Source organism: Plasmodium vinckei (assembly GCF_900681995.1).
Source record: "Plasmodium vinckei vinckei genome assembly, chromosome: PVVCY_14".
In the NCBI taxonomy this organism is placed as follows: Eukaryota; Apicomplexa; class Aconoidasida; order Haemosporida; family Plasmodiidae; genus Plasmodium; species Plasmodium vinckei.
Window position 1 is genome coordinate 2144883 of NC_051306.1, and position 27459 is coordinate 2172341.

The 27459-nt window shown below is 23.7% G+C and overlaps 7 protein-coding genes across 7 annotated transcripts; 3 read left to right on the forward strand and 4 right to left on the reverse strand.

The window, feature by feature from the left end:
* Nucleotides 1-1624: 1624 nt before the first annotated feature.
* PVVCY_1405900 (translation initiation factor SUI1, putative) lies at nucleotides 1625-2484 on the forward strand (the record flags this gene model as incomplete). The annotated part of the gene is made up of 3 exons (XM_008624444.2): nucleotides 1625-1724; nucleotides 2057-2157; nucleotides 2338-2484. 3 exons carry the CDS (start codon nucleotides 1625-1627, stop codon nucleotides 2482-2484), a joined length of 348 nt encoding a protein of 115 aa, XP_008622666.1.
* Nucleotides 2485-3821: 1337 nt separating this feature from the next.
* PVVCY_1405910 (ubiquitin-conjugating enzyme E2, putative) lies at nucleotides 3822-5048 on the forward strand (the record flags this gene model as incomplete). Its single annotated transcript, XM_008624443.2, has 1 exon — nucleotides 3822-5048. One exon carries the CDS (start codon nucleotides 3822-3824, stop codon nucleotides 5046-5048), a length of 1227 nt encoding a protein of 408 aa, XP_008622665.2.
* A 631-nt stretch (nucleotides 5049-5679) lies between these two features.
* PVVCY_1405920 (WD repeat-containing protein 82, putative) lies at nucleotides 5680-7223 on the reverse strand (the record flags this gene model as incomplete). The annotated part of the gene is made up of 4 exons (XM_008624442.2): nucleotides 5680-5717; nucleotides 5842-5892; nucleotides 5994-6065; nucleotides 6260-7223. 4 exons carry the CDS (start codon nucleotides 7221-7223, stop codon nucleotides 5680-5682), a joined length of 1125 nt encoding a protein of 374 aa, XP_008622664.2.
* A 796-nt stretch (nucleotides 7224-8019) lies between these two features.
* On the reverse strand, nucleotides 8020-13924 carry PVVCY_1405930 (double C2-like domain-containing protein, putative; the record flags this gene model as incomplete). The annotated part of the gene is made up of 7 exons (XM_037634913.1): nucleotides 8020-8270; nucleotides 8402-8470; nucleotides 8630-8973; nucleotides 9024-9973; nucleotides 10083-12248; nucleotides 12383-13324; nucleotides 13544-13924. The coding sequence occupies 7 exons, from the start codon at nucleotides 13922-13924 to the stop codon at nucleotides 8020-8022; spliced, it is 5103 nt and encodes a 1700-aa protein (XP_037490951.1).
* A 1466-nt stretch (nucleotides 13925-15390) lies between these two features.
* PVVCY_1405940 (glucose inhibited division protein a homologue, putative) lies at nucleotides 15391-18411 on the reverse strand (the record flags this gene model as incomplete). The annotated part of the gene is made up of 3 exons (XM_008624440.2): nucleotides 15391-15568; nucleotides 15777-18128; nucleotides 18257-18411. 3 exons carry the CDS (start codon nucleotides 18409-18411, stop codon nucleotides 15391-15393), a joined length of 2685 nt encoding a protein of 894 aa, XP_008622662.2.
* A 1169-nt stretch (nucleotides 18412-19580) lies between these two features.
* Nucleotides 19581-23720, forward strand: PVVCY_1405950 (N-alpha-acetyltransferase 15, NatA auxiliary subunit, putative; the record flags this gene model as incomplete). Its single annotated transcript, XM_008624439.1, has 5 exons — nucleotides 19581-22740; nucleotides 22867-22977; nucleotides 23100-23285; nucleotides 23406-23575; nucleotides 23676-23720. The coding sequence occupies 5 exons, from the start codon at nucleotides 19581-19583 to the stop codon at nucleotides 23718-23720; spliced, it is 3672 nt and encodes a 1223-aa protein (XP_008622661.1).
* Nucleotides 23721-24175: 455 nt separating this feature from the next.
* Nucleotides 24176-26941, reverse strand: PVVCY_1405960 (RNA polymerase II transcription factor B subunit 2, putative; the record flags this gene model as incomplete). Its single annotated transcript, XM_008624438.1, has 1 exon — nucleotides 24176-26941. The coding sequence occupies one exon, from the start codon at nucleotides 26939-26941 to the stop codon at nucleotides 24176-24178; it is 2766 nt and encodes a 921-aa protein (XP_008622660.1).
* Nucleotides 26942-27459: the final 518 nt, after the last annotated feature.

Consider the following 27459-nt stretch of genomic DNA (forward strand, 5'->3'; position numbering starts at 1 on the left):
TTATTACATTATAATAATTAATTATTATCATTAAATATTTTTATTTAACAAACATATATGATTCAATATATGTTCATCACATGCACATTTTTATTATATTTACACATGAATATAATAGCGTACTATAGTAAGCAGATGCTAAATATGCATCTTATAAGTATATAAATAAGTAATTTTTCTCTATATGTGTAAGTCTGCGACCATGTTTACGAAAAAATAGAAGTTCAGGGTACAATCCGAAACCTTGGGATTGGTATATGAATTTCTATATTATTGATAAATGCTCCTTTATATATTGTAGAAGAGAATTAGAATTAAAAAAAATTATATGTATGCGCAAAAGTATCTATTGTTGTATTTAACATATAGTGCATTTTTTTAGCTTTACACATGCTTTTTAATATAACAAAAGGAATAATATATTTTCATAAATTAATAAGCCCCTAAAAGAGGAGATAAGTTATACCCTCTGATTTTCAAAAGCACATATAAAATAAGATTAATAGTGCTATCACCCCCTCCTTCTGTGAAAAAAAAATATAAATAAAAAAGTAGAATTCCGGTAAGCATATCAATTCACCCAAGCGGTATCTTTTATATTAATTATAGGAATATGCAACATATACTTAAAACTATGAACTCCCAATTGGATATATTATAATATCAAAAATATAAATAATTAATTTGTACGTGGTGTTTATGGCCAAGGGGGCCACACGCTGAGTTAAATTTTTATAAATTGCATTACACATAAGCCTACATACCCAATAAATATATGTTTGTGTATATAACTGTGCAAATTTTTGCATTAAAAAATTATGAATAAATTTTAAAAATATTAAACAAATTAAGGGATAAATGATATATCAATTAAAAAATAGTTCAAAATATTCTTCTAAATTATTCTATTTTTTTACACAATACATTTTGTATTGTATTTACAATATACTCGTAAAATATTAATATATTTTATAATTATATAGTTGCATATTTAATTTGTAAATATATAATATGTTATTACATATGTTTATAAATAATTTTTTATGCAGATATTTGTGAATAATGGTTTTTTAAACATTATAAAATTTTTTACAAATTTTATAGATAATATTTTAAAAGCGAATTATTGTAGTAATTAATTTTTTTTTATCGTCAATCGGAGCATGCAAAATTTATGTACGTATAAATAAAAATTACCATTAAATAAAAAAAAGAAATAAAATAAAAATATTTATATTTAAAAATATATTATTTTATTAAAAAAAATTAAATATTATTATATATGAATTTTTAAAACATAATTATAAATGTTATATAATTAAAATAATTTACTTCCTTAATCTTATAATTTATACTTATATATATTGATAATAAAATTTCATTTTATTTTGATATGTTTTTTTTTTATTTCAACAAATTTATTTCATTTCAAAATTCATTTTAATATATTATTTTATATATTTTTATTTTATTTGCTATTTTTTTCACAAAATTTATAAAAAATATATTTAAGCATATATATAAAAAAGCAGAAACGCGCCTTTCAAGTTTTAGTTTATAAAACGATTTGAAAGTTCTTAAAAAAAAATTTTTTAAACTTATTTATAATTCGTCTTAAAGCTTGATGAACCTCGCTATACAGAATCTTGGTATTAATGACCCCTTTACAAATGAAAATATTGTCGATAAGGGGAATGGTAAATCTAACGCGACCAATTTAATACGTAAGTTTAATTTTCTTCAAATTATATATCACATTATCTTATGTTTATGTTGTTTTTTTAATAATACGTGACGTATTTTTGTGTGCGTGATGGCATGCACAAAAAATTAATACGTACGATAATTAATTATATGCATATAATTTTATTTGATTTATGCACATATAGTTTTTTTTATGAGCATTGGCATAACCTCACCGTTGTAAAAATGCGATATTAAATAAGGACTATATGTAATGCATATTTTTTTTTCCATGGGCTCAAATATGCATACATATTATGAAATGATTTGCTATACTTCCAATTCATATATTAATATTTTTTGATTTTCACAGATATTAGAAATCAACAAAGAAATGGTAGAAAAAGTGTTACTACAGTACAAGGATTAGGCAAATCGTATGATTTGAAAAAAATGGTCAGAGCCTTGAAAAAAGTAAGCAATACTTTATGCATTAATTTGTTTTATTTTGTATAATAATAAATAATGGAATATTTATTATTGTCCAGTATAACCATTTTGTATAAATATATGTAACATCCATTATTTATACTATACCCCTTTTGTTATTTTTCGGTGAATATATATGATTTTTGTATGATTTAATTTTATTAGGAATTTAATTGTAATGGAACAATTATAGAAGATATTGAGCATGGTTCAATTATTCAACTTCAGGGTGATAAAAGAAGTAATGTTAAAGACTTTTTAATACGAGAAGGAATTTGTTCAATTGACCATATACGTATACATGGCGCTTGAATTTACATTATATTTTCATATATATATATAAAAATACATAATATACATATATATATAATGCATGGTATATACATAAATATATATTTAAAAACGGTACCAATGTTTTTTCAATAAAAAAAATTAATAAAATAATTTTTCATGTACAATTGTGCATATTGTTTACGCACATGGCATTATTTTTAATGGATTAAGCAAGTATTAAAAAGATATGAAATGATGAAAATATTTAGAAATGATAAAACCAGAAAAATATAGAGAAGAAAAGACATGTTAAAAAGAAAGATCGTCGATTGTTATGATAAGAATGCATTTGTATTATATTTTTTTTAATAGCAAAAATACAAAAATCAAGTTATAGGCCTTTTAATATATTAGTGTAGTGAAATATAAACGTACATAATACATGACTACTTTTTCGTGTTATAAATAAATATATATAATTATATATATGATGTGCTATTTTTTTTTTAATATTCATAAAGATCACATGTATATTTAATTTTATATGTATATTATTGTACTAAAATCAAACAATTTTAAAAACTTATACAAAAATGCAGTAATACCATGTTAAAAAAATGATTATTATAAGTAATATTCTAATTTTATTAGAGAAATGTCTGACAAAATGAGATATTTCGTATTCATCACTCATTAATGTACATATGCGAATGTGTGTGTATGCATTTTGAAGTGATTTTGTTTCACTCTTAGAGTAAGAGGTGGTAAAAATATTGTTCATTCTTTTGTTCTTTACTGTTAGCTATATGTTAACAATAATGACGTTAAGTTTGTATATTATACTTTATAATGTTCTAATAAATGTTGCTTTATAAAGAAAAAATCTTGAAACTCACATGTGCACCCAAAAACCTAAGATGATAATAATTTTTTGAAATAATTTTTTTTTAACACAAAAAGGGGAAATAATGAATTGTTATTGTAAAGGTAAAAATATACTCTCCTGTTATTGCTTATTTTATTTGTTTTTTCCATTTATTATTCATTATATTATTTTTTTTTGCACATAAATGTCTGAAAAAAATTGTTATTTAAATACACACACCGAAAAAAATAACTAAATTTAATGCGCAATTAAAAGAAATATTACATAATCTATGATTGTTTAAAACATAAAATAATAATATTTTTTATTTATTAATGTTGTATAAATATAAATAGAGCTATTTATTATGTTAATAATGAATTTACGATATAATGCATATTTTTTTTTGAAAATTTAAAAAACAATGTAAAGGTGAAGTCCATAAATTATATAGAGTTAAAATATAACTTTGAGAGCAAAGGAAATATTTTTTTATATTTAGACAAAAAAAATGTGGTATGATAATGAGCGAATTCCAGAGGAAGAAGGAGTGAGCAAATTGTTAATTGGGAAAACGTTTGCTTATTTCCCTAAATGTGTAACAGAGCATAATGATAAAAAGGATGTAAGTGTGTCATATAAATTGGATGAAAGCAGTAGAAGTGAAAATAGCAGTCATCATAGTAGTAATAATTTAATTTTGAACATAAATAGGGAAAGTATTAGTAGTCGAAAAGATACTAATAATAATGGTATTTATGGAAAAAGTTTAAAAGATTTGAAAAGTAATGATTTTATAGAAAATATTGATAATATAATATTTGAAAATAAAGAATATTCATTAATTCCTCAAAGACTTGGCAGAACAATAATTCCATTAAATCCTAAATTATTAGCACAATCAACTTTTGATAATGAAAATATAGATGAATATTTAAGTGAAATACATAAAGACGTACATAAATATTCGATTTTAACTGAATATTCATTTTTATTAAATGAAATACCACACGGTTTTTATTGTTTACCTCAAGCGGATGATTTATTTACTTGGGATGCATTTATAATGCTATACAGCACTATGTATAAAAATGGTAAATTTCGAATTCAAATAAAATTAAGTGAAAATCATCCACATACTGTCCCAGAAGTTTATTTCTTAACCCCCATATATCATCCACTAGTTAATCCTAAAAATGGGAAATTAAATTTGGGGCCTGAATTAAACAATTGGTCAGCAACTAGACATTATATATCTCTCATTTTTTTATATATAAAAAATATTTTTTATTTAACTGATGTATATAATGATGATATAATTCAAAATGAAGAAGCATATTATTTATTAAATAATGATAAAGAAGCATTTCATAAAAATGTTGAAAAGTGTGTACAACAATCTAATGATCTTCTTTATAATAAAATTGACAATTTTATGTTTAATTTTACTACTAATATAGAAAATAAGAAAATATTAAATAAGTTAGAAGATATCAAACAAGATCAATTGTGTGTAAAAAAGGCAGAAGCCTTTATACACTGGTTTGTAAATGATTTCTATGATAGTTCTACTACTGATGGATATGACAGTGGAAATCCTTCTATTCGATATGCTAGTAGTCAGGAAAGTGCAGATAAAAGTGGCATTTCTAGCATGTCCATTGATAAAGAAGGTAGTAATGACAATGACCCAAGTACAGAAAGTAATAATGGCAATGACACTATTAAAGAAATTTAAAACTTTGAATAAAAATTAAATAATCATGATAAAAACTGTATGCTTATAACATGATGAGGCACTAATGAATACTATCTTTATAAGGTAGACAAAAAATGCACACAGAATAAGGCTGGATAATTAAATTAATAAAAAGGCTTTAATATGATAACCCTAATATCATAAATTAAAAGGGATAGGAAAATAAGAGACAAGGTATATATAATGTATATTTTTTGGTTGTATTTTTACTAATAAATTATAATAGTTATTAAAAAAAAATAAAACTGAATAGTTTTTGTTAAAATTTTAAATGCATATATATGCGTATGAAATTATTTTTAAAAAATATAAACTCATTATGAATTATTAAAATATTGAAAAAATATATGATTTACAAAAACAGTATCGATTTGTTATACATCGATTGATGATATATCATCATTTAAATTTATGAGAGGTTGCAAATGAATATATGCAGGTTTACATATTTACAATGCTCCACTTATAGATCCCCGCATACAAAGAAGAAAATCCACATGCATATATATATTGAATGTTTGGTGTGTGTGTATTTTTCTGATAGGGGATAGATTTTTCCGTTGAAAAATACTGAAAAAAACGCTATAGAAAGCGTAGCAGGGAAAATGATTTATATGGATGGTTGCCACAATGCGACATTTAAGCAGCCTAAAGAGGAAGAAGAAAAACGATAAAGATATTATAACAATAGTAATATAAGAATAATTTAAATATGATAAATACATAAATTCGAAAAAAATATTTTTAAAAATGTAAAAAATTTCATTCTCACTTGAAGCCAATATTGCGCACTTTGGATTGAAACTGACGTTTTCAGGAGGGCCTTCAAAAAACGAGAAAAAAATGATAATGAAGATAAACACAAGTTAATATTCATATTTAGCATGTGAAACAAATTTTAACGAATAAAAATTGTAAGTTTACCTGCATGGCCATATAAAGATGCCATATATTCTCCGCTTTCTTTCCAAATGTGAATTCCATTGTCTCTCCATCCTGAAACATAAAGATAAAAAATAAAGATAATAAATAGATTAGAATAAATGAGGGAAATAAAATCTAGTTATAAATATGTTAACTATATTCGATTTTATTGCCATATTTTAATTTATATGAAATAAGAAAATAGAAAGCTTTTGATATTCCCTAAGTATATATATATAGTGGATAAATGCGTGTATTTTACTCACCACACATTATGTATTTTCCATCTGGGGTAATAGTAGGTATAAATAAAGAGTAAGGTCGATTTTGAAAAGTAGTATTATTATATAAATTTTGAATATTTATAGATTGATTGAATGCAGTATTATTATTTGTGGATTCCTCTATGAAATCATTATTTGTTGTCCCAGGGTTATAATGTAAATTTTGTTTATTTTTTGGAATGACATCACTATATTTGTATGAACATATAAATTTTCCAGTAATCGAATCAATTTTAAAATGGTTATTTTTAATTGTAGAAACTATAATTGCTTTATTATTTGGAGTAAATAAAAGATTAGTTATAAATTCATCATTTTGTAATATATTTTTTAAACTAACAACATTATATTCACCACGATTATACATTAATACATCATAAAAATGGATTTCCTTTTTTCCATAAGAAGCAATAAATATAAGACCTTCATTATCAAAACAAGAAACTGGTCTTTTGAAATTTGATTTATATATTATTAATGGAATGTCACAATTAAAATAATATAACTTGACATGACAATCATCAGAATTAACTAACATTAATTTTTTATTTGGATTTACAGATATTCCATTTAATTCACATATATTACCTATTTGTGGTAACGATTTTACATATTTATTTTCTTTTATATCCCAAAATCGTAAAAATTGTTTATGTTCAGAATTGTTAGATTTAGTAGAACATACAATTACTTCATTTGCATTATCTAAAAATCGAACAACATCTACACCACAATTTTTACTTTGTAATGTTTTATATGACCGTCCTTCTACTAAACTATAAATAGTTATAGAGTCATTTTTATTTGATGTTAATAATAATTCTCCATCATAACTCCATGCCATGTTTCTAGTAATTGCATGTTTATATTTGAATGCTCTTAACACCTCAAACTTTTTTATAATATCATCATTTAGTTTTATTTTCTTATATACTATAGAATTCATCTTTTTATATATGATCCGTCTAGATTGTATTTGTATGCATTTCGTTTGTTTTATTTTTCATTCGTTTACCTTTTTTTTGATTTATAATAAATATTGTTTGTAAACTTGAAAAAGGTAGCATATGTTTTACTGCATTATTATATGTATAATTTTCTTGCTATTCAAAAGGTCAAACTTTTTCTTTTTTAACTTAATTTTTGAACTTAAAATGATAACTTTTATTGTGCAATAGATTTATAAAAATGGAAATAATAAAAAAGAAAGTATGCATATATACATATGGGTATATTAATCGATTCCCCTTAAAAGAGAAATAAAGTTGTGAAAAGAAAAGTAATATTTTCAATAAATTATTTTAATGAAAATAAAAATAAAGTTATTTAAATAAAATAGAATAAGAATAAATAAATGATTAATAATGGATACTTAAAAATTAGCAAATGATATTTTATGGAGAATATATATAAAAAGCGTCAGTGAATTTTTGTAGAATAAAGAAATATGAAATAATAAAATATCTTATAATTAAAAATCTTTATTCTTCATTATTATAATCATTTAATTATATCCACATATAGTATTAACATAATATATGCATATGTATGTATGCATATGAACAAAAGGTTTTAAAATTTAATAGAATGGAAATAAGAAAAAAAAATGCATAAAATAAACGATTTTCCTTCAAATATCACAAAAAAAATGCATATATAGATATATATACGCATACATATGAATTAATATGCGTTGTAAAATTTGTATATCACAAAACATCCTAAATATGGTTTGCCATCTTTTATGGCTTTTTCACTAAAACTATTTTCTTCTTTTTTTTAGTTTCTTCAATAAATCCTTTAAATAAATCATAGTCTTTTATTTCTTTATAAGTTATGTTTTTCATATCCTTTCCATAATGAGGTTTTTCATCATAATATTTTTTTTGATTGACATTCTGAGATATGCTTTTATCATATAAATATCTCGCTATATTTGCTTGATTTCCGTTATCAATTATATCTGAGTCTTCTGTATCATCGGGCTTATTGTCTAAATGAAAAAAGAATAAGAATAATGTGTAAAACATAGCTTTTATACATTTATGCAGTGTACAAAGTCATAATATTGGTAGCTTAATTTATTATAATATCATTTTCATAAATATTCATTTTTTTCCATACCATTATATATTCTTCTGGTGGTGTGAACTTTGATTGTGTTTCTTTTTGTTTCATTCGTATTTCCAAAACCTGAGAAAATAATGAAAAAAAAAAAGAAAATTATTTTTATCTAATTATCGGTTATACGTTGTATTATATAATTTGGCATGTGTGCTGTGCCCTCATTGTAAACTAGCACTTTGGGGGCGCCTGTATTTTCTTTTTATTTCCTTTTGCTATATGATTTACCTGAAGTATTTTTGTAAATTTTGTTCAAATCTAAATTTTCATCAAAACTTGTTAAATCAATATATCCTTTTTCATGTTGTTTTCCATCTTTATCACGCATCTTTGAGTCAAAACTATCATCAGATTCCTCGGATACCTCATTTTTAATTTGGTGTTCTAGACCAATATAGCTTTTTGTATCTTCGTGATCTATTTCCTTTGTTTTTTCACCATAATCTATTTCTTTCGTTAAGTCTACATCATCATCGTTTACTTCGGGGATTATTTCTTTTTGGTTTTTATTATGGGATTTTTTGTGCTTATCCCCTTTGGTTGTTTTGATTTTTTCCTTATTATCTTCATCTCTATGTTTTTTTTTTTTTTTTTCACTTTCTCATTTTCCTTTTCTTTTGACTTTTCTTTCGATTTGCTGTGTTTCTCTTTGTTTTCATTTAGCTTAGCCTCCTCTATCATTTTCTTATAATCTTCTTCCTGTTGTTTTATTCTTTCTTTTTCTTTTTTTTCCCATTCACTTACTTTAAGCATAAATGAAGCTTTTCTTTCCAATGTATTATTTTCTAATAATTCTTTTTTTAATTTTTTGTTTTCTTCTATAAGCTTTTGATTTGCATCTTCTTGTTCGATAGCTTTTTGTAATCTAAGTTCTTCTTTTTCAAGTTTTAATTTTTCCATATCTTCTTGTAGCCTTTTTCTTTCTTGTTCAAGATATGCATTTGACATCATTAATTTTTCATATTCTGGATCTTTTTCTTTTTTTTTAGATTTACTTTTTTTCTTCTTTTTCGTTTCCTCTTTATCCTTTGTTTTTATCTTATCATCGCCAGGAGTTTGATCAATATCTTTTTCTTTGCTTTCCATTTGGTCTTTATCATCTGTTTTATCTAATATGTTATTTTTATCGTCAATTAATGATTGTTCATTATTTTTATTTTCTTCCGGTTCATTCTTTTTAGCATCTTTATCTATTACCCTACTTTTTTTTCTATTTTTTATTTCCAACATTATATTGATTAAATCTACAGATTTTTGTAATTTCTTTCTCCTTCTTTCTCCGTTTCTTGAGGAATTTTCATTTTCTTCATTTTGATTTTCTTTATTTAGTCCTATCATATTTGTATTTTCTTCATTTTTATAAAAATTGTCAAATGGACTTTTGTTTGCATTTGTATTTTGTTCATTTTCATAATAAGGATCATCCTTTAATGTTTCATCAAAATTTGTTAAGATACCATCGTTATCATTTTGTACATTATACGTGTCTTCAGCTTCCCCTGATTGTGTATCACCATTATTATTGCTGTGATCGTTTTTTTTCAAATTTTTGAGTTTTGTCTTTCTTTGAGCCTTTAAATTAAAAGAAATATAGAGATTATGTGTGTAAAAAGAATAATGAAAATATATAAATATGATAAAGCTTTAATAAAAAAAATAAACATATTAGCAGAAGACTTACCTTTTCCTTAGTAATTTCAATTTTCCTCATTTCACGTTGTGTGACTTTAACGCAAGTAATAATATATATATAAACTGAGATAAACCCTCCAGGAAGACTATATATGCATACAGCTAAAGAAAGACATAAAGATTTATCTCGTGATTCTAAAATTGCTAACGTACTTATAAGTTTATCAGTAATAAATTTTGATTTACAAGTATTGAAATGATATGGAAACCCTAGTAATCTATGACTTTGTGGAACTTTATGATATAATGCTTTTTTCCAATCATCAATTTTAACTTTAGCTAATCTTTCATCATCTTTTCTTGATGTATTTAATTGATGTAATAATTCTAGACCTACTTGTAAAAATAATTCTAAAGTTTCATCTTTATTCCACCTAGTGGATAAATTTCTAGAAGCTCGATAAATATTTATATTTTCTTCTATGTTTGTTCTAAGGTCTTTAGCTAATCTATCAAGTTCCATGTCTTCAATTTTATGTGAAAATGTTTTAATAGTAAAACATGGTTGTATATTATATTGTATAGAAGAAAAAGGAAACCAATAATCAAATTTCCAATAATCATACCATATATTTAAAGGATCTGGATCTTGTAAATTAACATATATATTTGTATTATTAAATATAAGATCAATGGTTTTGTATGGTAATGATGGACCATTTGGTGGAACATCTCTGTTTCTATTTTGAAATATTTCTTTAATATATCTTTTAGTTTGTTCTTTAATTGTATCTATATCTTTTTGTGTACTATTCCTATGTAAAAAATCATCTCTTAGATGCAATTTATGTTTAGATTCACTTAACTGTATTTTTAAACTTTTTAATTTGTTAATATCTAAGAATCTTTTTTTTAATGTATATACATTTCCTGTAGTTGTTTCCCAAAATTTGATAAGCCCATAATTTTTATGTTCATTAAATTCAAGTGTAGCTACCCATGCATGTTTTTGATTATCTAATAATGTCCCAAAACAAACAAAGGAAATAACTGGAATACCGAGAAAAAGACTGCATAACAAAAGACTATGATCTAATGCATTACCCCCTTTTAATTGTAAAGTAAAATCAGGAGTAAATACTAAATTTTCTTTTTTATGTATAAATGGTATACATCGAACATAATGAAATATCGCCCTCTCAGATTCAAAGAAATATGGAGATTTAACATTTGTTATAAGAGTTGGTAAAAAGTGATTTTCTTTTCTTTGATTTAATAATTCATAATTAAAATATCTTTTTGCTTTTGATATATCTGTACAACTTTCAGGGATTCCTTTAATTGCTTTTAACACTTGAAAATATAAGCTTTTTAATTTTTCATATTTTTGTGCTAATTTTAAAGGAAAATTATTAGTTGTATTAAAAACTGGAGGAGAATATATCCTAGTATCTTTATTACTTCCTTCACTATTTAATAAGTCTGGATATGTCCATATACTAAAATTTAAATTTGACAATCTTTGATCATCATGTAAAAAATGTAATTTTTTACAACCTTTATATACTACAGTTTCATAATTTATTTTTATATTTGTTTCTAAATCTGTATGTTCTAATTTGGTTTTTTTCCTTCTTGCATTTTTTTCATTATAAAAAATTTCATACGGTGTTATAGATATACCTCCTATATAAATTACATCATCAGTTTTACCCCATACATCAATATATATACATCCTTTTTTACTAAAATTTTCATAATTTAGTTCGTTTTTATTATTAAATCTTAATGGTATAGCAATGTAACTATCATAATTTGGAGTCAAAGTTTTTTTTACTATTTTTGTTCTTCTACTTGTTTCATCAAATGATACTTCAACATAACTGTCTAATTCTTTTACATTGTCAACAGTAACTATTTGATCTATATTTAATATATGTACAATCAAATAGCAATATTTATTATCTATATGATACATATCACCTATTTGTCTATATCTAGGTACTCTCCCAACAACTACTTTTCCTTCTAATTTACCAAATTTCCATTCTTTCAATTTTTTACTCCAACCTTCACATTTTGCTTCTTCTACAATCCATGGACTTGCTTCTAATTCATGCATTATATGAGGATAATCAACAATTCCCTTCAATGGAATTTGGCATACACCTATTTCTCTAGCATCTTTTGGGGCTGACATATCTTCTACTTTAACCTGAGTAAAGGATAAATAAATGGGAATATGGAATAGTATACAAGTTTTATTTAACAAATAATTATATGCCTTTCTTCAATTAATTTATGTAAGATATGAAAAAATAAATGCAAATAAAAATTTTAAAAACTTACACTAAGGTAGGATACATCTAAATCACGTAATGTCCCTCTGAAATAAATTTCTCCTAAATTTTCCCACATAGGATAACGAACATTTTTTTGGCACATAGAAACGATAGTAAATCCATCATTTCCTTTTGGTGTATGAATTAATTTCATAGTTACTCTAGGGTTTGGTAATTTAACATTTTCTAAATTTTGAAAAGAAATATCTTCATTTTCTTCGATATTATTTAATAAACTTAGGTTTCTAAAAAATAACTTTTCTAAATTTCTCGAAACTCTTTCGGTTTTATTTTTTACAACTATAGTACCATTATTAACATTATTGCTAGAAATATCATTGGATTCATTTGACAAAACTGTATTAAATGAAAATTTTTCATCGATGTTATCACCCAATCGTTTTTTTTTATATTTTTTATTATTTCTATTTTTATTTATTTTTTTTTGAGGTCTACACATTTTAGGGAATATACTACATTGAGATTTGTCTATGTACCTTTTTTCGATCGTATCAGGATTTTCGAAATAATTTAAACTTTTTTCTTGTATATATGTATGTGATAATAAATCACTAAATGACCAATTTAAAAAAGATAATTCAAAATCATATAACTCTTGAAAATATAATTGAAAAAATAATTGGCATCGCTTAACTCTCGAATTTTTTATAAATTTATATAAAGTCGTTTCATTATATATTTGTCCTGTTGCAAAAGATAATAATGGTTCTTCATATATACCTTCCAATTTATTTAATGTAAATTTTTTATATTCCCATACTTTTATTCTTAATTTTTCATTTTCTAAATCAAGATAAGATCCTCTATATTCAAAAACCTTTTTAAATTTTATTTCTTTTTTTTGTTCTGCTCTCACATTGCAAACTACTTGAGTACGTAAACAATTTTTTGACTTTCCTTTGGTATATATTTTCATTTTAGAACCTCTCTGAAAAAAACAAAAAGAAAAAATAAATTACTATTTGAATAATATGTGTATAAATAAAATCACAAAATAATTTATATAACAAAAGTGAAACAAATTGATACATTTTAGTGGCGATAAATATAAGCAAACTAAATTATGTGCCTATGTATACAAACTCGACAGTGCATAGACAATCGATATTTCCATATAATTTCTCTAATGCAATGTAAAAATTTTCACCTGTATTCTACACTCTTCTCTATCTCCTCCAAAATCAAAATCAACAAAAGCATTAAAATCATTGTTCATATAATTTTGTATTTGTATATCCCATAAAATAACTTTCCATCTTCTTGGATGACCCCAATGTTTTCTTAAATCTTCGGTATCTCCTCTTTCTTCTTGTGGCGTTTTTAAAATTTTGATAAATTCATCATAAGTATATTGGGGTGCTCCCAACATATCATCAAAGAATGTTTTATCATTTGTTTCGTCTAAAGATTGTTCTTGGGTATTTTGGGCATTAGGATCTTTATTTTCATTTTCATCGCCATTTTTATTTGCTTCTTTTTCTGGCGTATTATTTAAATTAACAATATTTTTAAACTTGTTCAAAATCATTTTTTTTTCTTTCTGTTTTTTTTTATGAAATTATTGTTTCTAAAAAAAACAGATGGATATCCTAGTAAATTATATTTTTCATCTGCAACCGTCTCTTTACAAAAAAATTCATTGTTTATAAAAAAAAATTAATTAAATATTTACACATTTAAATAAATTTCTGAGAAATTTACGTTATAAAAAAAAATTGGCAACTAATAATGTGTCTTTTGTTTTTGTTAGAATATGTATATTATTAATTTCAAATAATTATAGTTCTTAAATAAGCATGTGAATAAAAAAAATGTCACTACAGTATAGTGCCATCATATTTTTTTGTATTCTTTGGTACCCATAAGATTATATTCACATACAACAATACAACTGAGGAATACTTTTTTTTTAAATGGAAATCAAAAAATGTATGAAACAAATATAAGAAAATTCTTTTATTATTTTTTGTTCTCCATACTTATAAAGGTATGCAAATATAATTATATATATTCATCATTCATTCGTAATGTATATTATAATTTATATAATAAAGTTCTGTCTATTAATTTGTTGAAAATATAAAAAAAAGTGGTATTCTCCTCGCTTTTAATTTTTTAAAATACTAATAAGCATATAAAAATAATTTTATGCGCTATACACACAAATACAATTTAAATTATATATTTAAATTAAACCAGGTTTTTAGTTATAAAAAAAACATATACTCATATATTATATGCATTTAGTTAATCAAAATAAAATGGAAAATAAATATATTTTAATGGAAAATAAATTAATAGCGGAAAATATAACACTAACAAAAAATATGACTAAATTGCGTTCATTTAAAAAAAATGTGTATATATATAATAATATATAATTTTTTTTGTTCTCTTTCTCTTTTTCATACTATGAAATTTTCAACGAAAGAAATACTTTCATTGATAAGTTTTTATAAGAACAAAAAAATATTTATCTAAAATAATATATTATATATACATACATACGCATGTATATCCCCGTAGGATTTTTTTTTTTCGATGAATTGACTACAAAAATATGCACATTTGTTTATGGAATAAATTTATTACAAATAATGTGGTATATTTAATATCACATATGGAATATATTTTTTTAATGTTTAAAAAAATTTATTTTTTTTTATATAAAATAGCGTAATGATGTATTACTAAATAAAACAAACATCAAATAATATACATACATGTGTGCATGCCAGTAATCTAAGTAATAAAAAATAGATAAACATGGAAGATAAATATAGTATGGAATGTATATCGAATAACACATAAACATATGTAAACAATAAGATATGTAATGTTTGAACTAACTAATAACGGAAAATTTACATATGTAGACATTAGGCAAGCATACATATTAAGATAAAATATTATTTCTTGAAATGATAACCAGTTAATAAGGATAAATATTTTTAGCTTAATAAATCGTAACAAAGCCAAAAGGGTATATATGCCCTATGTGTTGCTTTGTTTTTCATGATTTTTTTTTTTTTTTTCTTTTATTATGTAATGGTACAAATAATATATGCCACTCATCGTTACACCTTCGATTTTATTGGCTTCATCCAAATTGGAGGGTCTATATTTGTTGAGTTTTTCAATTTCTTCGTTAGACAAATAAGGGAAATTATTCCTGAAGGCGAAAAAAAAGGAATAAGATATAGTATATCAATTCTTGGCTAGTTACATATAAATATGCGTGCATTTTCATGCACAATATGAGTACATGGAATACTTTCGTATCATGTATTATATTTTTCGCAATGAAAATAAGTCAATAGTTAAACAAAATTATATAATTAAAAATAAAGAAAAATTGCTTGTAAAAAATATATCCTTACCTATCATATTGTATGGTATTAGGAATGGCTAAATTAAAATTGCTCTTGATTTTGTTCATCTCGGTTATCTGCTTCTTTAAATAAGAGGAATATTTAACTTCAGCACAAGCTGTTTCTAATATTGAATTGTTTATTAAAATTTCATTAAAATTTAAATTGTATAATATATCATAATTATCTCTATATATGTCTAAATTATTTTGTTTATTCAGTTTTACACTTTTTAGTATGTCGTCGTTGTTTACTTCTTTCAATTTATTTTGCAAAACATTTAACGAGCATTCTACCCCACTTTTTAATATGTTATAAACAGTATTTATACCATTTTTTTTTTTATCTTCATTGCTATTCAAACATAATTTTTCCTTATGATTAATATTATAGTTGGGTGTGTTGATAATTGGTAGGCTTCCATCGAAAGTATGAGACAGATCATTTACATTATTCCCACTATCATCATTATTTGTGATAGATTTATTTTCAATGTCTTTAGTTGGATCCTTTTTTTTTATTCCTTCTTCTATAAGCTTTTGATTTTCCAAATTATTTAAAGTTAATTTCTTAAAAACGGATATAATTTTATTAACTGAGTAATATTTATGATTTAATATATATAGTCTTTCCTTTGAAGCTATACCTAATTTTTCTGCCTTTGGTGTTAATCTAATATCAGCATTATCAGGTCGTAAATATAATCTATACTCAGCTCGAGAGGTAAACATTCTATATGGTTCTGTAATTCCTTTATTTATAAGATCATGTATTAAAACTCCTATATAACTATCATTTCTTGTTAATACAAAATTATTTATGGATGATTTATTTTTTTTTTTTAGTGAATTTAATGCTGCATTAATTCCTGCAACTATACCTTGACAAGCTGCTTCTTCATATCCAGTTGTTCCACATATTTGACCAGATAAAAATAATCCATTAATTATTTTTGTTTCTAATGTATAATTTAAACATTTTGGATTAACATAAAAATATTCAACATCATAAGCAGGAAAAAGTATTTTTGCATTTTCCAAACCTTTTATTGAATTTATAATTTCTTGTTGTCTATTTAATGGATATGCTGAACTTAAACCATTTGGATAAATTAATATATTGTCAAAACCTTCTGGTTCTAACCATATTATGTGTTTTTTTTTTTCTGAAAATTTTGTAACTTTTTTAGCTATCGATGGGCAATATCGTGGTCCATTACCAAGTTTATCATAACAATCAAAATCGGGCAATTCATTTAAATATTTTATGACTAGTTCATGAGTTTTTATATTTGTATAAGTTTTATAGCATGGTAATGTTTTATTATTATTTATTTTATTACTATTTAAAAAGGAAAAGTAAAAAGGATGTTTTTTTTCTGTTCCTTCTTTTTCTAAAATGTCAAAATTTATGCTGTCTTTGCATAATCTTGGAGGTGTACCTGTTTTCATTCTTTTTATTTCAAAATTATTTTCTTTAAGTTGTGTTGCAAGATTTTTCGTAGATTCTTCAATCAGGTTATCAAAGATAGAATTTTCTTCCACCTCATTTTTATTATCATTATTATTTCCAATACAATTATGTATGTCATTTATTTTTTGAATCTTATTTTTTTCGATTTCTTCCTTTATTTTATTTAGCTCAATAGAGTTTTCACTTTTCAATTGATTATCTTTCCCTTTTCCTAAGATCCTTTTAATTCGACCACCCTTATATTTATCTTTTCCTATATGGCATATCCCTCCTAAAAATGTACCAGTAGTTAAAATAACATTATCAGCGTAAAATTCACACGAACATTTATTTTTAATTCCGTATACATATTTGTATTTTTTTTTCTCCTCTATATTTTCATCCATATTTGCGCTATCGTTTCGTGTCGTTGAATTTTCAATTAATAATGAATGAACAGTATTTTCAAGAATATATAAGTTAGGCATATTAAACATATATTCTTTCATATAATGATTATACAAATCTCTATCTGCTTGTGCTCTATGTCCTCTCACAGCTAATCCTTTTTTTAAATTTAATATTTTAAAATGAATTCCACTTTTATCTATTACTTTTCCCATTAACCCTCCTAATGCGTCTATTTCTTTTACAAGTATTCCTTTCCCTATTCCTCCAATAGATGGGTTGCACGACATTTCTCCTATACTCTCTTTACATTGAGTTATTAATAAAGTTTTAGCTCCTAACTTTGCACTTATATAGCTAGCTTCACACCCGCTATGTCCCCCACCTATAACTATAACATCATATTTTTTTTCATGTTCATTACAAGGGCATTTTCCAACAAAGAGTTTTTGATTCGAATCCAATTTGTTGCCATTTTTCTTGAAATTCTTATAAGTTGTTCTATAAAATTGGAAAAAAAAATGTAACATGCAAAATGAATGAACCCACATGAGGATATAATATCATTCTATGGAAGTATATATGCATTGGTTAATTTTCTCACATTCCCTTTTTCAATTATTTCTTACCTATATAAATTTGGTGTCAAAAATAGCGTATTCTTCTTTAATATGTAAGAATAATTCGGTATTACAAAAAAAATAATGAATGTTAAGACATAAAAAATGATTTGTTTTTTTTTTGGGCAATTGTAACCAAAGTGGATACGCATTTCCTCAACCATAGAAGAGTTGATATGTGAAGTATAGGCTTGAATTAATATTCATGGATCTATGCATTTATATTTGGATAGATAGATGTATATACGTATAGTGCTAATTCGATTTCATGATGAATGTTATGTAGCATTAAGGATTTTCTGATAGGACTATTTGATAGGTTTCGCCATTTTTTATAATTTTTTTTCTAATTTTCAAACAAAAAACAGTTTCAAACTTTTTAAAAATATTACTTATATACACTTTTAATGTATATCGTCAAAAAAATGGGGGCGAGAAAAAAAAAGATTAAGTAATGTTTTATTACTTATCCTAAAATTTATTTTTTACACTAAACCCAATGAAATCTATTGTATATATATATGTGTATATCTCTTAATTAAAAAAGTTGTTGATAATTAAAACCATGTATAAAAGGTTAATTTTTGATACACAAAAAAAATAATAATATATATAGGCACAACACTATAAATATGCTCCTATATATCAAGGGCATTTTTACAATTTTTCCCATTGAAAAAATTTCCCTTTTTATTTTTCTTGTTAAAAACAATAATAATGTATTTATTTTATGCTAAAAATAGTAAAAAAACCAAGATTTAAAAAAATATATTATCCAACCATATGTTTAAAAATATAGGGAAAATATATGTATATATATGAGATTAATTCGTATTATTATTATGCCTAGTCCTATATATATGTGCATTTATTTTGAGGCTAATTTTTATAGTGACGTGGTTTTCCGTAGAAATTTTAATATACTTTTGAATAACTTATTTTTCTTTCCTAAAATATATTATTAAATATTTTTTTGTTCTGGAAAATGAACATAATCTCTATTTAATACATATACTATTTATTTATATATTTATCGAATGCATTTATTTATTACTTATTTGACTTATTGAAAGTTTGTGTTTTTCATTATCTTCGAATTAACTGTAAATGTATTCATAAAAAATTTCACATACTATTTATATATATACATACGTATTCTTTTTTGATATTTTTTTTTTAACTTCATTTTGATTAACTTCGTGTAGTCTTTATAGAACATATAACTACGTAATTGTAATCAAAATATATTGACAAAAATAAGCAACTTTGAACGCCTCATTTTTTCAAACAATTTAACAATTTTTATGATATTGTATCCAAATTGATAAAAAAAATGAAGAAAGATGGAAATGATAATAACAAATTATCAACTAAGGAAATGAACAATTTCCGCTTGATGACTCAGATGATAGAATTAAAAAAATATAAAAAGGCACTTAAAACATGCGAACAAATACTTAAAAAATATCCTAAAAATGGTGAAACATTATCAGTAAAAGGTTATTTGTTAAATCTGATAGATGAGAATAACAAAGAAGAAGCATTTAAATATGCAAAAGAAGGTATAATAAATAACTTATCGAGTAGTTTTTGTTGGTATCTATATGGATGTTTATATAAAAATTATAAAAATTATGAGGAAGCATTGAAATGTTATATGAAATCAATTAAGTTAAATAGGCACGATCATAAAGCAGTAAAAGAGGCATCCGTTCTTTTATTATATTTAAATAAATATGAACAATTTAAAGATTTGCGTATAGATACATATAAAGATAGTGCAAAAGGACCAAAAGATAAAGCTCTTGTTATATTTTCCTATCATCTGTTAAAGCAATATGAAAAATGTTATCATCTTATTAAACAAGTAGAAGAAGATTTATCCAAAATAGATGTAGGAAATGATCAAAGTGATAAAACGAATAATAATAATAATAATATTATAACAGCAAATGAAAAACATCAGCTACTAGTTTATATGTCAGAAATATTATTAGAAGGGAAAATGTACAAAGAGTGTATACAATTTTTAAACAAACATAAACAACTTGAAAATGATAAATTATGGTATAATCAAATGCTAGGTTTAATATATTTATATGAAAATGATATGTCCAAAGCCAATACATATTTTAAGGAAGCCTTTTCAGTAAATTCAGAAAATTTAAATATTCTTTTGTTAATTTTGTTTACCGAAAAAGAAATATATATTGATGAAGAAAAAAACGGTAGCAATAATAAAAATGGGGAATTGGAAGGAAGTGATAATGGATCATTGTCTAGCTTGTTTTATCTTGACTATAAAGATGAACATAAAATGAATGAAAAAGTTCAAATAAATGAAAATGTAAAGGTACTGTTACATGAGTCTATTTTAGATATATACGGATCCAAAAAGAATTTAAAACTATTATCATATATTGATAAAAATATATTAAATGATTATGTGTGTCATAATCTTGAAATGAAAAAGTATGATGTATACACTGTGTCTGAATTAAAAAATTTTACAAATATAAATCCAATAAATCCTGAAAACTTTAAAAAGGGAATCGACGAAAGTAATATAGATAAATTTATAGAATTGTTAAAAGAAGATATAAAGAAAGAATGTCAAAATATAAGTAATAATACTGTAGAAAATTATAACAACATTCAATGGTCAAACAAAATAGGATTTGATTTATTTTATTACCCCAAAAAAAGAGTAGAAAAATCTATGGATATTTTATATTTTTATAAGATTAAAAATTTAAATGATAAAGAAGAAAAATGCATTGAAACATATTTTACAAATTTACAAAATAAATATGAAAACTCAAATTTATTAAAAATATTCCCTTTATATTTTTATAATGAAACAAAATTTTCTTATTATATAGAAAAGTTATTCCGAAATTTATGTTTTCAAAAATGTTTTACTATATTTAATTATATAAAACCAATTCTTACATATAAAAATGTTAAAATATTGCTTTTCCTATTACACAAATATATAAAGAATTATGATGAGACCAATAAATTGTGTGAGTTTGATAATGATTATGCTTCGAGAGATAACAACTCAAATTCTTATGTCATAAATAACATTGAAAAAAATGATTTTGAAAAGAGAGAAGATTCAATTAATGAAACCCTCAATGGGGATTTAGACAAAAATAAAACATCAAAAGATGGAAACTGTTGTAATGGTACAATAGAAATAAATAATAATAAATCTGATGAAGTAGAAACTGAGGAAAATTATATGTCTAACGAAAAAAATAAAATGAAGGATATGATTGGATCATCTTCTTCACTAGGAATGTATGTAGAAGGAATGCAGAATGGAAACATAAACAATAAAAATAAAATGAACAAAGGAACCACGACTCAAGTTAAAGATAAAAAACCAAAAGAAGAAATAAAACCAAAATTAAATAAAAAAATTTTAACTAAAGAAGAAAGAGATGAAATATTTATGCTTTGTATTTATTCATTTATAAGTCAATTATATGATTATATTAATTGTGTAAAAGATTCTTTATATTTTATCGATAAATGTATAAATAATATTAAACATAAAATCAATGAAGAATTTAAATATGAATTAATTTTTACTAAAGGATTAATTTATAAAAGAAATGGAAATTATTTAATGGCATTTAAATATTTAGATATATGTAGAAATCATAATATTGGTGATAGATTTATAAATTCGAAAACAGTTAAGGTAGGTTTAAAATGTGGACTTATAAAATATTCAAGAAAAATGGCTACACTTTTTACTAACCCATTAGATAACAACTTTTTAAAAAATATAACCGATACTCAATGTTTTTGGATTGAATATGCATTAGCCTTAAGTTATTTTAACCGACATATGAATATACATCTAAATGGATCTATTAGTGAACAAGGAGAAAAGTTCTATCAATTTAAAACGGCCTCATCAAATGATATATCTAATGATGTATCTGCATTAAATTTAGGCCAAGTTATTTCCGATGAAAATGGAGGAGAGCAAATTACACTAAGCTCAAAAGTTATAGCAGATAATGATCTTCTTTCACTAAATGAGCATAATGATTATAGCAAGTCATTATTTTTTTTGCATCTAGGGCATAAACAGTTTATTGATATACATGAAGATCACTTATGTTTCTATTACTATGTGTTAAGAAAAGTATTGTACAGATCATATAAACATTTGTTGTATATGTCTGGTCATGTTTTTTCTAGCCGATTTTACAGAAGATTTGGAAAATTATTAATTAAAATTTGCATACATATGAATGATATTGGAATGAAACCTAAAACTGATCAAAGCAAAAATAATAAAAAAAAAAATAAATCTAATACTACACCGAATCCTAATGAAGATAAAGAAATTTATGAACATATGAAAAAGGATCCCTTAGAAAATGCGATGATATATATGAATACATTTTTATCACAACCTAATGCAGATATTTCCGTATACGCTTTGAATTATGAGATTGAAAGAAGAAGAGGTAAACCGCCCAGAAATTAAAACAACAAACCAAAACAATATTAATACACATTCTGAATGTATTCTTTTCTTAATATATATTACCCCATATTGCATTCATTGATTTCTTTTTTGTTCACCTTTGCAGGAAATGATTATATCAAACTTATCAACATAATTAATGAGATAAAAAAATTATTCCCTTATCATAATTATCACTACAAACTAGCACCGTTAATATCACACTATTTGTATTCAGGTATTATTTTGCACTTTAGTTTTGATAGATATAAAAATATGCAACTTTCAAATATATTTTATTATAATTTTGTTTTTTTTTCTATATACATATTATTGTTAATTAATTATTCCATTTATTAGTATCCAAGGACAATGTTGATGACGAAAAAATGAAAGAAATTGCAAAAAGTTTGAACACAATTTTAGGATTAAATTATGATACATACAATGAGGAAATTCTAAAGAAAGAGAGAACAAACTATATCAATAATTTTATGAAATTTTTTAATGAAAATAAAAAAGGAGATTTAAGATATTTACAGTCAGGTAATTATTAACTGTCTAAAAATGCATACTTATCAAAATGACCACTTTTTAATATCATCTCTCGAGTTATATTTCTTTACATATACATGATTATGGATTCCCACTTTTGATTTTTTGTAGCCCTCGAAATTTACATACATTGTAATGAAAAAATAAGCGACGATATTTTATTAAATAAATATATGGATCCAAGGAAAAACAAATTAGGAAGATGCTTCAAATTCTTTACATTTTTAATTAATCACAAAAAAAATCATTCAGAGTTATCAGAAGCAACAAACCGATTTAAGGTAATTCATAAATATTCATATATATACTAATAATATATTCATGCATATATAGCCAATTTTCATCTGACTTATATAAATTTTCATGTCGTTTTTAATTTAGGAATTGTGTAAAGAGGTATATCCTTTGGCAACCGCATTTCAGTAAACCCGCCCCAAAACAAAATAATACAGTAATGCAACAAGGTTACTCATTTTGGAATGGCCAGACTATAACAATTAGTGGCATCTACATAATGAGTATAAACTTTTCAAAGATCTTAGATCAAAAGAAAAAATGTTTGTACATATGCTTTAATATAAATCCAACGTAATTTGATAAAATAAATCAAGACCATTAAATGAAAGGATTATTCATACGACTGATATCCCAAATATGCAAGTGATCATTGGAACTTGGCATATTATTAACAAAATTTGAATATATTTATACATATATATAAATTAATTATTTCTTATATTTTTTAAAATAGTTTTATTTATATTTAATAAACTAAAAATATATGCATATAACAATAATATATATATTAAAAATATTATATAACAAAAAAAAATGACGGAAATATTAGAAACCCATGGTTTCAAGAATCATTTATTATAGCTTCATATTGCTTGACGCTTTTTCATTAACTTACCACGAATTTCTTTTATCTTATCAATAATTTCATTTTTAGATTCATATATACAGCATAGATATTTTTCTGTTTTCATCCATGCATCAAATTCAGGGGAATTTGTATTTTTTGGCCAAGGGGTATAATGTAATAAATAATTTTTGCTATTAGCCCAAATAACAATTTGTTGATATAAATGTGGTAAATATTCTTTTTCGAAGTTTTTAAAAACAATAGAATCTTCTAATGTTAATCGATGTCTTTCAGCTTCCCATAATTTAAGCTGAGTAATAACATTAATTGGTATTATACTTTTTAATTTTGTTTTCCCAGGGTGTGAATAAGACTCTAAAAATTTAATAATTTGATCAGCAGTAATATCTGAATTATATGCATTTAGCACACTTCTTCTTGTTAATATACCAACAACCATATTTGGTGTTCTTGCTTGTAGTTCACATAAATGGCTTAAAATATTTATTTTTAAAATTGACGAAGTATATAAATAAACTTTAAAATTACTCTGAATAATTAATCCTATTTCTAAATTATCATTTTCATTTAGTCTTTTTTCTGAATGTATATTATGATTAGTTATGTCTTGAGAAATATAATTTTTTGTTTCAAATTTTTTCAAATCTTTTTTCTCGTCCTCATCCATTAATGGCTCACTTTTCACACGAACCGTATTTTGTATTAATAAATATTTATGAAAATATATTTCACTTAATTTTGCTTTTTTTTTAATATTTTCATCTTCATTATTATTATAACCAGATTCTTCACAAAATTTTTCTACAGATAAATGATTTAATATAGATATATAATTTTCAACATTTAAATTATTTATTGTTAATAATAATGCATATGGTGTTATAAATATATAACTATCATGTGTTTTTAAAAATAAACCTATATGTATACCAAAATCTACAAATTCTTTTTGAGCTTTTGTTAAGTTTTCTAAAAATATTGGTTGACCAATATTACATTGGGTTAATGATAAAATTAATAATAATGTTTCTTTTATATATATTTCCGATTTTTGAGAATTTTTATTTAGATCTGTTATATAATCTTGTGTATCTTTTGCGCTCATATTTACACCATCTACATTATTCATATCTTCGTTGTTAGTACCCCACTCTCCTCCATTCACATTATTATTCATATTATCATTATTGTTATAATCATTTATAAGAGTATTTGAGATGGAACTATTTGGTAAAGCTTCATTTCCATCATTAGAAGTCGCATTTTCTGAATTACTTTTTTTTTTATGTTTAGCTGAATTTTGCTTACCTATGTTTGTTACATGCCCATCATCAATTATTAGCAAATATTCAATAACTAAAGATATTATTCTACTTCTTATATCTTTTAAAAACCATGAAAATGCTTCTCTACTCATATTTATTGTTTTATTATTATTGTTATTATTAGCAATATTCGAACTATTATTTACATCATCAAGTATAAATTTTTTTTTTTTCAAAACTTCTATCAAACTACCACATGGTGCACATGCTAACAAATCTTCTTTTTTAATATTTGATGAAGAAAAAAAAAAATCATTATTTTCTTCTTCCATATTATTATTTTCTCTACTTTGAAGACTTTTATAATATAAATTATTTTGTTTATATGCATATACTCCTTTTTTTTTCTTTCTCCCTCGCCTTCCATCTCTTTTTTTATTCGGATCATATAAATTTACATTTTCTTTATTACCCATTCTTGTGTTTAAATATTTACCACTAGTACTATTTTCAATGTCATTATAATGTTGTGAATATTTATTTCGTGTTTGATTGTCGTATTGCTCATTTGTTTCATCGTCATAACCTTCATCTTCGTCGTATTCTGAATCATTTCCTGTGTTTTCATATTCTCCATAATTTTTATATTTCCTTCTTTGTGAAAATGATTCATTACCATAATTTTCTTCATCATACATTTCATCACCATATGGCTGATATTCTTCATCACTGTCTTCATTATTTTTTTTGCTTTTTTTAGTTTGAGTGGGATAATAGTTTCCTTTTTCCATTTTTACACTTTTCAAACTATTATTATAAGAATAATCTCCTCCATAAGAATGAACATTATTTCCATCGATTGAAGCCCCCATCTCAGTTTTTATAGGGGATTCTATACCACCATGGATACTACTACTGTGTGGGTATGTACTAGCATAACTACCACTATAACTATGACTATATTTATAACTATTCAAATTTGGTGATGCAATAAAATGCAAGAGAGTATTCCATCTTGTACTAGCATAACATAGAATACCTTCTTTTGTAGGAAATAATTTTTTTTCATATAATTCTTTTTCTTTATTTAGTTGGACTTTTATATTATTATTAAATATAAAAATATTATTTTTATCATTTTGATATATTTTATTTAATAATGTTAATCTGAATCGATCATTTATTTTATATTGGTTATAGTTATCTTTTTTTGTTTCACTTTCAACTAATATTTTAACATCAACTAAATTTTTTATACTCTCACTTAATTTTTTCAAAAAATTCGGATTAATCCATAATCTCATAGCTCTTTCTGAAACTACTTGCTGAATAAACAATAGTCTAGATATTATAATTTGCTCTAATTCATTTAGTGAGTTAAATATTGTTTCATGTGCTAATGAGTCATCAAATAAATATTCCCATATCTTTGCGTCCATCTCCTTCATGTAATCATATATTTCCATATTCTCAATATTTTTCCGTGCCTTCACCATCTTTCTCTACATTTAAAAATATAAAAAAAAAATGTAAAAGAAATTCAAAAAATATAAAGGGGGAAACTATTTCCCCTTAAAATTACGCTTTCGCGTCTTCTATATCTTTGGGACTTTAGTGATATGTTTTATTATTCAATAATATATGCTACTCTTTTACAACGCTAACTTATGCCCTGTTTTTGAAGTTTAAAATGTGGTGAGAGAAAAGAAAAAAAAGGATATTCATATAATTGATTATATAGTTATATTGCCTCAGATAAGTTCATATTGTGTGCAAATTATGCCTTTATTATTATATGTAATTTTTATTTATTAATTTTCGCTGAATGTGTGAAAAACTTTTTTTGTATATATTTCTTTCGACTTTGCTTTTATTCCTTTTTTTTCTTTTTCTCATTACATATTTTTATTTTAACAAATTTTAATTCTTACATTCATTTTTCATAAGAAAATAAGAATGGATGAATTTTATTTTATTGCTAATTCGGAATATAAACATATAAATAATAAGAAAA